The sequence below is a fragment of the Lissotriton vulgaris genome, chromosome 7 (assembly GCF_964263255.1).
Source record: "Lissotriton vulgaris chromosome 7, aLisVul1.2, whole genome shotgun sequence".
In the NCBI taxonomy this organism is placed as follows: Eukaryota; Metazoa; Chordata; class Amphibia; order Caudata; family Salamandridae; genus Lissotriton; species Lissotriton vulgaris.
The window spans coordinates 517,071,076-517,085,627 of NC_141695.1; the positions used below are offsets into that span (position 1 = coordinate 517,071,076).

The 14,552-nt window shown below is 44.9% G+C and overlaps 1 protein-coding gene across 1 annotated transcript in view; it reads left to right on the forward strand.

Annotated features, from left to right (window-relative positions):
- FOXK2 (forkhead box K2) overlaps positions 1–14,552 on the forward strand; it is a 360,578-nt gene that overhangs the window by 321,808 nt on the left and 24,218 nt on the right. The window contains exon 8 of the mRNA XM_086930592.1: positions 1,781–1,990. Coding sequence (XP_086786718.1) covers positions 1,781–1,990 — 210 coding nt within the window. The remainder of the gene's footprint in view (positions 1–1,780; positions 1,991–14,552) is intronic.

The window sequence follows — 14,552 nt, forward strand, 5'->3', positions numbered from 1 at the left end:
CAGCTCATATGCCTCGAACGGAAAATGCGACTTACCAGTATGCATCTGTTCTTGGCATGTAGAGCTGCAGAGATACACACGCCCACCCGCCTCCCCGATTACCTTTATCTGTTCCAGTATTATCTTAATTGGATACAAATTACATGGACATCATTACTTTTCTTGTAAAACTCCATCACTTCCCTAATGGCGAAAATCAATCTGGGGATGGAGCCAATGCCCATGCGCAGTATGATCCAAAGGAGGAGTCACCTATCCTGTGACTTCCAAAGACTTTCTACAATAAAAACAAACTGCAGACATCCGGGCCCAATACTAGGTGGCCATCTATGCACAGTGTGTAACTCTGCAGCTCTACATGCCAACAACAGATGCATACTGGTAAGTAGCATTTTCCTACTTCCAGAAAGCAACCTCAAAACTGCTGTCCAAACCCTCATACTTTTGCATCTGAATGGTGGATACTTACTCCATGGACTCTCAGCCTCCACACTGGCACCCATTAGGTGCATCGTAGATACTTCAACATGTCTCATCAGGGCCCAACAAAATATGATCACATCACCCTGATTCTGATAGAACTCCATTGTCTCCCCTTGCCAGCGCTCCTCTTCACAATCAGCTTCATAATTTATAAAGCTATTGTTTCTGAGTATCCAGAATCTGGAACAACATCCCCGTGTCCATCAGGAACATCCCAACGCTGCTCCAATTTAGGAAAGAGTTGAAGATTCGCCTCTTTAAAGAACACTACATCACAATGCATTAATCATCCCAAGTCCAACTATATTTCCTCTTATCGTTGACTTTATGCATATCTTTGACCATGTACAGCTCTTCGTTGCCTTTTGGGCAAGTTCACACAATAGAAATACTTTATGAATACATGCGTACATAAGCAGCCTCCCTGAAAGAAAGGGGCCATTTGATGCAGAATGCACAAAGGTTCCAGATAGACCCCACCATTCACCAGACACACACAAAGCAAACGCACCACACATAATAGAGGTGTGGTGCAACGGCCAGGGCAGCTGACTTCGGAGTACAGGGTTCACCATTCGATCCCCGGCTCCGGTGGCAGCTCAGCACTATGTGACTCTGGGCAATAGCTCACTAAATTTCCACAACAGCCCCCAGCGCCTTGAGACCCGTAAGGGTGAGTAGTACAAATACAGATTTATATTTACATTTATGTGTCCCACAGATGCTAAAAGCATGTGACCACATTTATGAAGACTCCACAGCTCGTTAGCTTGGGTGAGGCTGTAGGACTTCTCATCTCAGGGGTACAGCTTAAAATTTTAAAAATCCTCCACTGTACTGCAGTTGTGCTGCCAAGCACTGCATAGTCAGCTTGAGGCCGCAGTAGCCACCCTTACTCAATATGGGGGCTCGCTTTAATTCTACCCAGTTTTCAGAGAACTTCTCTGATGACACACAGTGAAGATATAAAATGAAACACCTCCTTGGGACTCATGATTGTCTGTTTCCCTGGTAGAAATATACAAGCAAGCCAGAAAAATGTCTATGGCAGGACGAAATTCTCCTGTTCTTGTATTTTACCCCAACACTTAACTAAGGCCAGTACAGTATTATTAAGAAATGGGAAGCAAAGACTTTGACATTTTTCTACAGTGTATTAAATATGCATTTCCAAGTAGCATATTAACCACTTGATAAATTGAATGCCAGGTGTTCAAGTTGTCAATCAAAAATTCCTATGTTTAATGTTTTTTAAACTTTTTATTTAAATTGACTATTTTTTTGTATCCTTTTCCAGTTAAAGTGGAGCCTATTCCTGCCATTAGTCATGCAACCTTGGGAGCAGCTAACCGTATCATACAAACATCTCAGGCCACGCCACTACAGACTGTCACAATAGTACAGCAGGCCCCTCTAGGACAGCACCAGCTACCCATCAAAGCGGTAACGCAGAACGGAACTCATGTGGTACCCATAACTACAGTAATGCATGGACAAGTCACCTCCGGTAAGAACCAGGCCAAATAATCTTTTTTTCGCAGTCATGTTCAAGACACTACAATTCCTGTTGCTTTACATTGAAGGATTAAGCACTATAGTCTTTTTAAAATATGATTTACATTCACAACTATGCATTAGTAATTAAAACATTCTGTTTTCAAATAAGTAAATAAAAATACATGCAAATGCTGATTTACACAGTTGGGGGTTCAGACTTATAGTTGATGTGCAGTACAACTGTCTGCTCTTATGAAAGTGAAGACCTATTGAGCACAGTATCAATTTTGGGCGTTTGCATCATGCAAGTGTAGGTTATTTAAGTCTACCGGATGTACTTTGTGTTTAAGGTGGAAAACGAGTCTTCCAAGACAAATTATTCATTGTTGTTAGTAGGGTAGTGAATGTAATGATCTGTGTTTTGGGATTGTTGCATTTTGATTTTAGAATCCAAAATACTGATCTGGGGTCTCGTTCCTCCTTTTTAACTTTTTTTATTCATACAGCTAATCTTGCTTGCGCAATGTTATTGTTTCTTATGGACTTTGACTTTACAGATAAGAGTTCAAAGTTTAACTTCATTTAAGATATTTTAAGGCATCTATTCTGTTTCACTGTCTTGACTGTGCTAATGTGCTTTTTAAATAACCAAATCATCTGGTCTTGCAGTTTGCTAATAATTTAACACTTCCATTGAATGTAATGTTTCACAGTTTTGCAGGTTCATCGCCTACTTCATATTTTAGCTCTTTGGTGCAGAACTTTCCTTTTGCAGGCTTTCACACAGTCTCCATGGGAGGCCTGTGGACATGCTTGGGCCCAATGAGGAAGCATTGTATGGAATGACTGATGGGTGTTCCTTGCAGATAAGGTTCATACAAAGAGTAGGTCTGGAAACCTTCTGCTCAAACACAGGTGTAGTTGATATGTTTGTGTCTCTTTGGGGTATATCACAGTGTGGGTACAGGTTTTCTAAACTCTAGCTACCCAGAATCTGCTGTGGAAGTGTAGCCTCACTTTAGTGGTCTCCCTCAATCCCCATACTGCAAGGGTGGATTCATGCATTCCCTATGTGTCCATAGCGGGTATGTTGGTAAAGTAAGGGCACTGTGAATGTTGTCCTTGTTTCTTAACATATTAGTGGTACATTAGTAGATATGAGATTACCTTTGATGTGTGGCTTGGTTAGGGTACTATTGTATTGTTGTCTGGGTTTCAGTATTATTTCTTCTCAGATTTACGCTTTTCTTTCCTAACTCTCCCATGTAAAATGTTTCTTTGAAACATTTTCAAACTCTGCATACTTCCAGTCCCTCTTCTCTCTTTATCAAGTCCACCACACTCTTATTTCGCAGCTGTACCATCTTCTTAAATTCCTAGGCCTGTTAGCCATACCAGCAATGTCTTTGGCATTTCAGGTTCTTATCTGTGAACTGCTCATAACCTACATCGATCAGATTCTCTCCAATCTGCAATTAGTGTTAAAGACCCACAGGAGGAAGGAAGGAGTGGGCCTTGTCAATCAAATCAGACCTTGCAATATTGAGTTAACTGAAGTGCATCTAATTGAAATACAAGAGTTGGGTAGGCAAGGCTAAGGAACTCTGAGATGAGAAACCAAGGGATGAGGCAAGATTAATGGTACCTGGAGGGACGCTTGCACACCATAGACCTGCCTTTGCAAAGCATAAGGAGGCACAGAAGAACTATTACAGGAATAGCATTAAAGTACTCTCAAACACGTATTAACTTGACAGGCATGTTTGCACTAATTTCACATGCCAAATGGAAATGGCTATACCTTTTCTGTTTTCATGTAGTGTGATGTACTCACAAGCAAGAGGGCCTGTTCTGTGATGACCATTTTTATGATAGCGGGCGTCTATCCCATGCACAGGACACAGTGAAATCAGTGAATTGTTTATTTTTGATGATCCTTTTGTATAAAATGTTTCTGCTTCCCTTTCAGAGTATAGCTATCATCTTACCTAGAGGGAAAACACTCGTCTCTTAGGAGACCGAATGAGCTGATGGTGAGGACAAAGGCCTATCTGCCATACAAGCGGCACAAGGAGAGCAGAGCCCTGCAAATCTCTCCTCTGATGTAGAGGGGTAATGTGTTAATCAACTGAAAACATCTGGAGATTGACCTCAGAAACAGTCTCATCGAAAAGCTGGGCATCGTTCCCAGAGGCATCTGGCTTTGAGCCCTGAAACTGGCACTAGAGATATCGGTCTTTGGGCTCGCGCTTCTGACACTGAACCCACTCATCAACACGAGCCCCCTTCAGCTCAGAGGAGCAATGACCCAAGGGCCCTGAGCCTCTACCAGTCAACACCAACTTAACCCAAAGGTCAAGACCAACCATTATGCACCTGCAAGCAGTAAAAACCTCTGCCACGTGTTTCACCATTCTTAAATGGCTAAAAAAAGATCTGTTGGATGTTGCCTGACCCCACTAAGAAAACCGTAATCAATGCCTTGATTACCTCTAGGCTTGACTATGGGAACGTGCTTTATTTGGGTTCAAATAAAGCCACAACACGTAAACTGCAGGTGGTACAAAACTCGGCTGCCCGGTTGCCATGTAAGATCCCTAGAACCACTTCCGCTTCCCAATATCTTCGCGATTTACACTGGCTTAAGATTGAAAACCGAGTTAAATTTAAAACACTCTGCTTTATGCACAAAATAAAAGCTGGTCGGGCTCCAAAATATTTACAATCGTTTGTCAGCCTCTATTCTCCTTCTCGTATTCTTCGTTCCTCCAAGTTAGAGAAATTTGTTGTTCCTAAAATCAAGCTTTCGCAAGTGGGCGGAAGATCTTTTTCCTACCTTGGTACCTCTCTGTGGAACTCACTGCCTTTTCTACTTCGAAACGAGACAGATTATATCAAATTTTGTCAAGCCTTAAAAACATGGTTATTCAACATCTTGTTAGTGACATCTACTCATTCCTCTCTCCGCATATCTGCAAACTGCGCCGGGAAACCCTTTTTGGGTCGCTGCTGCGCATTATAAATGCAAATAAATAAAAACCTCAGTCCAAACCAAAATCTCCTTCCGAGCTCACTTTGATGCAGAAATCAACACAGTTTGCTGCTCAGTAAACCCTCACCAGTCATCGAGCTCAAGTCTAATATCCAGAAGCACAAAAATTAAATAAACCTGGAGAAACTTCTTGCTCCCCATATTCAACAGGAGGTGCAGGGCGCACCACAGCCAGCAGAAGATTGATGAGGCCGCTAGCGCTATGACTCAACTTCCTGTGCACTCCTCTGTCACCACCAAAGCGCCATCCACCACAGCCATCTAAGTCACCACACAGACTACTGTCACCACAGGAGTTTGTGCACCCATTCCACACTGGCTTTGACCATGAAAGCCAATCAGACCCTTGGGATCCTTACGTTGAACTTGAACCATCTGTGGATGAAGATTGTTCACAGATGGTGGACTACAGTGTAAAGCCACAAAATGAAAGCCTGGAGCCATATTCAGTTAAGGCATCACCTCCTGATGATACCACAGCATATTATGCTGTAAGGCAAAGGTCAATTGGCCCTCACAATGTCAGACTACATGTGGTGGAAGAGGATAGCTGCCTTGTGGACAATTGTCTCGGAAAGATCCAAGCAATTTCTCCCAATTACTAAAATCCTCCTGAAATGTGCTATTGAGATCTTAAAAGAACCCATCAAGGTTTTTGGTGTGACCTCAAGGATTGACAAGAAATACAAACCAGCACCAGATGATGCTCTGTATATTAAAGGTCATGTTATCACCAGCTGCTGGGAATACTCCACCTTCTGATTACGAGAGTAAAAAAGAAAAAGATGCGTGAGTAAAGTATGTCACATTGGGTGCGATAGCGAGCGGCGTATTGTCATTTCTGTTGGTCTCCTCACCAGATACAATAGTTATCATTACGGCGAGTTGAAGTAGCTCATCAAACACATGCCAGAGGCTTACACGAAGGGGAAATAACTGGTACAGGAGGACAAGTTGACACTGAATACCAACATATGGTGTGCCCTGGAGCAGCTACCAAAAAAGTTATTAATTCATGCATCATTCTATGACAACATGCATTCCTACTGGTGTGTGAATTTTTGCTCTGATGACCAACACCACCTCATAAGGTCCTATTTGATGGCAAACTTCTCTTCGAACTTCTAGTACATAACATTCTTCAGAGAATCAAGAAATGTGCCGACTCTGCCAAAGCCACTGGAGCCTTAAAAACCTAGTCTCCCAAAATTGTATTTTGAAAACAGCAGGCATGAGGTGATGTGAAAACTGCTACTACAATGTGGCACTCAGGATTTTAGCAACTTCAATCCTTTCAGGAACGGGCAATCAATTCCTAAACTCAAGATGCTTACCAAGGCAACAGTAAAGTGTGAGAAAGTGCCCTCTGTCTTGAATGGTATGCCCCCACTTTTTGCTGAATTGCTGATGTGCTTTAACTGAGTGTGCCCTGGGCTCCTGCCAATCGGGTACCCAGGGCCTGTGTTCCTTCCCTAAAACTGCATTGAAGCCTAAACCCAATTGGCATCTCTGGCCACTTGTCAGCCCCTGGTAAATGGTACCATAGATACCCAGGACACTGTGACCAGAAAAGGCCCCGAAGGGCTGAATCACTGAATGTGCCACCGTGAGAGGCCCTGTACCCTGACGTACACACACACACACACACACACACACACACACACACACACACACACACACACACACACACACACACACACTGTTTTGCAGGCTGCGTGTCTTGGTGCAGAACAAAGTGAAGAGTCGACATGGCACACATTCCTGTGTGCCATGCCCACCAAACACTGCCCTGGCATACTTGTCACCCCTCTAAGGGTGCCCTATGCCAGTGGTGAGGGTACAGGTGCATGAGCCCTGTACCCCTACAGTACTCGGGTCCATTCCTGGGCACTAAGTTCAGTGCTGCCAATAAGAGTATATGGTGCTGGGAGTTTCAGTACGAACTTCACAGCACCATAATGGCTGCACTAAAGGCTGGGAAGGTTGGTATCAAACTTCTCTGCACATTAAACCCACACTGATGCCAGTGTGGCATTTAATGTAAAATGCACGACAGAGGGCCTGTTAGAGATGCCCCCTGAAACTCAACCAACCTCCAGTGACCTGACTGAGTGGCTGCCACCACCAGACATGTTTCAGGACCCCTGGGTCGAGAGCTTGCCGCACTTTGGGGGCCTGAAACAATACACATCATGGGACGAGGTGCCAAGCCTCTTCCCCCAGGATGGGCATGGTTCACGAAGGAGAAGCTCCAAACCGCCTTTGTGAGCCTCTCCAGACCACTTGCTGCTCTCAGCAACTGGTCCACACTGGTTTTACCCCCCACTTTGGGCGGGAGAACCGGCGGGAAAAACAAGTGAGGGAGAGAGATGTGTCCACCTCTGCCAACTCCACCGCTAAGGTGGGGGAGGCGAGGTGAAGCACAACCTCGAATGCCCGCCATCTTGAGGATGGGGGGACCCAGCCAACCAGGGACAGGCTCCTACCCCCCTCCCACTGGAGAGTGGCGGTAAAGGGGGTGTACACACCCCAGGGAAGGGACCCATTGGTCCCTACCCTTTACCTACCTGTAATGCCCCTAAATTTAGTATTTACGGGCAGCCTGAACCTTCCTTCCTCAGATCCAGCAACCACAAGAAAAAGAAGAGAAGGACGAGAAGCCGTGCAGAGCTAACAAGAGGACGATGCCCGCTGACATTGCCCCAGCCCTACAGGCCTGTCTCCCCTCGAACCTGCTCCTGCAAAACCCCGGCGTGTCCAGCGGACAGCAACCTCAAAAACCCCAGAGGACCTGCCTGCCTTCACTTTCCAAGCTGTTTCTTCCGTGAACACGAATGTGTTTGAACTGCAGCATCTGGTGCCAGCCAGGAACTGCGAATCTAGGCCACTCTGCAACCGCCGAACCCGGCCTGACCTCAAGTGGAAAAATACCACTTGGAGGTCCCCCCGGCAATCCTAACCCGAGATTTGGCGACCCCTGACCTGCCTCAAGCCTTCAAACAACGCCTGCAGCCTCAATCCACGTCCCAAGTCACCCCTGCACCCGACGCCCCACGGCCTTTTGTGCCCAACCCAGCAGTGCCTAACCAATCCTCTAACATCCCTACTTACCCCTCGAAGTGTTGGTCACTCCTGGAAGATCCTCGTCCCGAGCCTGCAGTGTTTCTTTGTCCAGGAGAATCTCCGTTGACATTAACAGGGCACCTGACCTCAAAACGGCACCCTGCACCCGGCCACCCTAGTACCGCTGAGGGTGCCCTTTTTGTGCTAACTTGGTCCCCAACTTGCTCTGAGCTTAACCCTAGGGGCTTTTCTCCCACAACCCCGTGGCCTGCTTGCCTGCAGCCACCAACCGGAGTCCCCCTATCCTCCATAGGATAACATTGGGACTCAACACTCTGCACCCGGCCGCCCCTGAGGGTGCAACAACAGTGCATCACTGACCCTGGGAGACCCCCTGAGTCTAACCCCAAGACCCTAACTCCAAAGACCGATGACCTACCTGGAAACCGATAACCTCTTTTTCCTCATAGAATAACATTGACACTTTTTCTCCCAAAAAGTTTCTAAGCGTCGAATTTTGAAAACTAAGAAAATTCCTTAAAAATCATCCAAATAACCAAAAACGCATTTTCTCAACAGTTTTCAGGAAATGTTCCAGTGCTGAATCTAGGTAACCAGCACTGAGTAAGAACAATATTGTAATAGTAACTTACCTGCAAAGTAAATTTCCTCCCATAGGATAACATTAGTGATTTTTTGTGAAAAAGTTCCCAAGTGTCAACTTTTGAAATACAATAATATTCTTTAAAAATCATACATCTAACTAAAACTTATTTACTCAACTGTTTTCAGGAAATGCCCTGGTGGTGAATCTAGGATACAGCACTGTGTTACTAAACGTAATCTAAAAAGTAATTAATTGCATTTTTACTGAAAAAGCCTATTGATTCCTATGGACTCAGTCTACTAAGTCTGTGCATTGCATTGCAACCCCTGTAAACTAGAATTGGTACAAAGTCCTACTCTCTTTTGAAAGTATTCAACAACAGCATCTTGTAGCTGAAAAGTATTTAAATGCTTACCTGTACCAGGGTTGCTTGGTTCTAGAAATAAAACAGATTTTTTCATACAAAACAATTGGCCTAGAGTTCAGTTCTTGAGTGTGTGAATTAATTTGCTGACTGAGTGTTTACATCAAATGCTTAACACTGTCCTCTGATACTGCCTTACTGCTCGACCAAGCTACCACTTTAGAGAGTACGGTTCTATCTAACTTTAACCTCTGCCAAACCTCTGGAGACCCTTGGACTCTATACACACTGTACCTCACTTTGGTGCAGTATATATAGAGCCAGTTTCTTACATAAAGGAAATTGTGATTTGCCATCCATCAGCCTCTGATCACACGTGTTGGGGGCAAATCGGATAAATCCTTCTATGGTGGAAGAAAATAAACTCCGACAAATGGGTCCTGTCCTTTGTTCAGCAGTAATGCTGCTTAGAGCTACACACCACCTCTACGGCACACAATCGGCCATAAGCATTGACTGTTGCATGAGGAAGTACAAGCATGTCTAAGTATACTCCTTGTACTTTCCTAAATAAGATGGTATCCTGAGTGGTGGAGGAGCAGCACATGCCCTGATCGGATGAGAAAGCTTTAGAGGATATGAAGACGGGGGGATTACACCTAGACAGATTTAACAACCAGACAAGTCAACTGAGGGTTTGGGTTGTACAGCAAGAGCGCTCGAACAGTGCAAGACAGTAAGTGGTGATGTGCATAAGGTCAAGAACGTAGGACTGTGCTACCAGTAGAGAGGAAACCCTGAAGCCTCTCAAAAGTGGTCTGGCAAGGAAAACCAGAACACCAAACAAAGTTACAGCAGATACCGGGCACACGTAAGGTATATATCACTTGAGTAAGTGGAAAGAGTCAATCGAGCAAAGAACAAGAGACACCGTTTTTTTTAGTGTGTACAACTTAACGCCAGCTGACACGTGTTTCGTCAACAGGACTGTGCCTGTGACTCATCAGGGCTGTGATTGGCGCTTGATAGCGGGGCGGTGTTGGTCAAAAGTGTCACGTAGTCCCGGTGGGTGGTCGGAGACTACGTAGATTGTAACGGGAGTGAACAAGATCGTGCAGTCGGGTACAACTGTCACAATATCTCCTGACAGAAGTCAGTATGCGAGTATGTCTGGTCGGTCTGTTAATCCAGGAGATTTAACAACCATGATGGATATGCTGTTGATCCATAGCTGGATGAATTGGGGACGTAGGCACCCTAGGTTCACTGCTGTTTTTAGCGCTGTGGAGACCAGAAGTTGTGTACACTCTAGGGTGGCTTGTTGACTTTGGCTAAAATGTATCGCTTGCCTTGGCTATCGTTGAGCAGGGGGAAATGTAAATGCACTGTAGGCACATGTAGTGGATGACTTGCACAGTTTGATTTATTTGTAACATTGTGAAACAGAAAAACTGAAAAATAATGGTTAAAAAAAATGGTACCCTGCAGCCTATTCTTTACTTTAGGCCACTGAATAGATTATCCTGTCAAAGCATTTCAAAATGACAACCCTGGAAAGTGTCATTCCTCTGCTTTGCAAAGGAAACCACATCACGACCCTAGCTCCAAGGGCGCCTACTTTCACATCCCCATGTATCCCGCTCATCACAACTTTCTGCACTCTGTGAAAAGTGGCCAACACTACCAATTCGGATATCCCTATTCAGTATATAAAGTGTAGGACAGTGGTGGTCTCAAATCTGCACCAGTAATGTCTTCCCATATCTGGACAACTAATTGATAGAGCAGCAGCTGTCAGCAATGTATAGCACACTGTCATCCAGCATTTTCACTCCTGCATAGGTTAGAGTTCACAGTAAATGCAAAAAAAGTTGCCCCTTACCCCGCAGCAAATACATTTTTTCCCATGCTGTTAAACTGTATTCCAGGCAAGGCCTGCCCAAATCAAGAAAGGGTGATGGCATTCCAGTTGCTGCTACCATCACATCCTCTAACCGTGAAAACAACAAGGAAACTATTGGGGAGGATGGCTTCTTGTATAGGCATTGCACAATACACATGAATCAATGGATACAGATTTCTAGAGCACTACTGCTGCCCAAAGAGCATCATTGCTCTTTAAAGACCTTAAAGTCGGAAAGAATGGGAGAGAGGGAAGCAGTTATGAGCCTAATAAGGAAAAGTGTTAGAGAAAAAACAGATTTTGAGGCTTTTCCAAGGAGTGATTTTGAGCTTTGTGCATGTTCAATGGAAGTGTTTCAAAGTTCAGCAGTTAGAACAGAAACATATTTTCCTCCAAAACTACAGTGTCCAACTTTTGGGATATCCAGTAAAGAGATTAGTGGAACAAAGATACCGCTCTGGTTTGTTATGAGTGCGCAAATAGACGGTCCAGCGAAAGCTGTGTGTGAAACAAAGGGTCTAAAACAAGAGATGCGGTTATGTCCAAACCACCAGCATGGATCGTTGCAGTGGGCAATTCTAGAAGAAAATGGAGCCTGGGCAAATGTTTTTCGAACATGAATAGGGAGGAGTGAAAAGATTTTGGCGACATTTCAAAGAAGAAGCAAAGAAGTGGCTGCTAACTTGGTTATATAATGAGATATGAGCTGAATATGAAGGAGAACTCCAAGACTTACGCAGAGGATGCAGGTTGTAGGGGGTGTGCAAGGATCATCTAGCCAAAAGAAAAGGGCTCGGGTTGAAGACCGCTTTCCAAAGAAAGTCCAGTTTTTTCCCATTGAGTTTCAGATAGTATTGCAGCGTGAATCTTTTCTGGATTCACTATGCTGTGCATTATTCCGCCATCTAGTGGTTGGGTCCAGAATTGTGGTATTCCTTCTTTTTAAAAAAAAAAAACTTTTTGCTGTTGGTGGGTGTCAACGAGGTAGTACCATTTAGTGCCGTTCTGTGACGTTGATGGGCTTCCTCTGGAAGCTCTCACCTTTGGTAGCCATCTTCAGATTCTTTTTTCCCCGCTGTTGGGTCTGGATCGATACGGTGAAGCTCCCAAGATTGGAGAAAAGAATAGAGGAAAATCGCAGAGAAGAATCAAGGAAAATCGGTAGGACGGTGTCTTCCACTTTTGACTTTAAATCAAAGACAACCACAGTTCGACGTAGGGAGAAAAACAAGATCTTCGTCGACGATCGGAGAATGCACATCAGGGGGCTCCCTGGGCACGTCCATACAAGACGGCGGGCAAGTTTTGTAAGAACTGCCACCACAATTACGCTCAATAGGATCAGTACCCGGTCGGCAACCTGTGCCTGCCGCTGGACCATCAGAGTGAAGACTGTAAGGCCTGCTCCGTCTTCACCCCGAAGACGTTGAAGGTGAGAGAAAGGCAGCGACAAGCCAATTACAACGTGCAAGACAAGGACCACTGCCTTCGCTGCGAGGCCTGGGCCTCTCCAGTGAGGAGGAAGATAACGTTGCCGAAGGACCAATAGGCGACGAGGAAAGAAGTTTTGATTGTGAAGGTCGAGAAGAAGGCTTCGAAGGAGGTAAGAGAGCCCTCAGCCAGGCTCTCTGGGAAATGCCTTCCACTTCTATTGGGAGGGAGCCTTCGCCTAGCATTCCCTCAGTTTCCTCTCATTCCAAAGGTACTGCAACAGGAACCTTACTGCGTCATCCTAATCGTACTGGCGTGGGCGCGACAGTACTGGTTCAGAGAGCTGTTTCGCCTATCAAGGCAGATCAAAATAGAGACACACAAACAAATGGTATAGCCAGCATCAAAACACTTCCTCAGAGCTTCTTATGCACCACAAGTGAGAATTCGACTAAAATCCCTACTGAAAGATTTCCTGCGCCCAGTGACCACTTGAGCAAAGCATAGAGACCTCAGATCAATGAGCCACGCCAAGGCATCACTTATAAATTTGACGCCGCACAGACAATTGCCTATAATGACCCCCAAATTGAAAGCACATTTAACGCCCAACGGGAGAGAAACATTGTCCAAGTAAGTCTCAAAGACTGCCAACTCGCCCTGGACCGCACTATCGTCTCTAGGACTGATTCGCATCGCAAACACAAATTGGACCGGGGGGGTCTTCTGTTCTTTGCGATAATCCCACGCGGAACTTATGTGAGTCTTTGGAAATTACTAAGGCCCCTCCCTTAACTTCTGCCAGGCCCTTGGCATAGACCGTGAAAACCAGAAAGTCCTGTTATATCCCGAATACACTTCGCAGGGGAGCTGGGACATCCTCAACAGAGGGAACCTTCTGAAGCTCTGCGAAAGCATTCAAGGTCTGGAGAATATCAAATCTACAGATATCGAGAGGGTGGCTGTTTCCGGCCCAGGGCCGAGTGAACTAAACGAAACAACCAAGATAACCTTCTCCAACCAGACCATGGCGAATGCTCTGAAATGAAAGAAAACACAACTGGACAACTGGTGCATAACAAGCCTCCTCTTACCACCAGATATCCAGAGATTTTGAAAAATAAAAGGCCAAATGACCAACAGGGAGATCAAGACCTCAAGGGACAGAAAAGAACGAACAGCAAACACCTAACTTCACCTCCCACCGGATCGATCTTACATGGCTCTATAGGTGGCACATAAGCAATACAGCGGAACAGCAACTCAATCCATATAATCAAACACACAAATGAAGGTAATCGCTCCTGCATAATTATGGGACAGAGTAGCAAGGATTGGACCTGGCTCCCTCGGGCCTTAAATTCTAGCTCCTAATATTAATATTGGCTATTTGCCGGGCAACCTTCCGATACCAACAAAGATTACCACCTGCCACATCCAGCACAATCGCTCCACTGCGAGTATTCAAGCCATCAATATAATGTCTTGGAATATCGCCGGGATACAAAAGGTTTTGCAACGTCCAGCAGCAGTCACACTCCTAGCAGGGCCAGATATAATCTACGCACAGGAAACATGGGCTACTTCTTCAACACCAATAGGGGACTACGCAGAATATTTCAAACCCGCAAAAAAGGTCAATATTTTCGGGAGACCGTCAGGGGGAATTTCAACATATATGTCTAGCATGCACAGAAAATGTACTTCTCGGTAATACAGAATACATCAGACATGTTTTTGGCTGGTATTTTGAAAGGCCTGATTATGACAGAGGGCCCAACACCAATACTCCTAATCAATGTCTATTATAACCGCCACGGGCCGGGCTCAAATGACAAATTCAACCGGCTATTAAACGAGATTGAAACTCTATTACTACGGTATGCAGGCATGGACTCTGGGCGATCTTAACATGCACGACATAGGGCAAATGATCCCTGAAAATCACCATAATGGAAGCACCAGAAGAATTAATGCCCTAATGCGGGTCTATAAGCTGCAACGACACACTGTTTAACCACAAAAGATAACCCAACAGCATTAATACCACACACTTATCACAACCAGACAACAATAGATTACATTTTACTAAGTGAGAGCCTACAAAAACACATGTCAAACTATAAAGTCCACCCCCGGTATGAAAGTGACC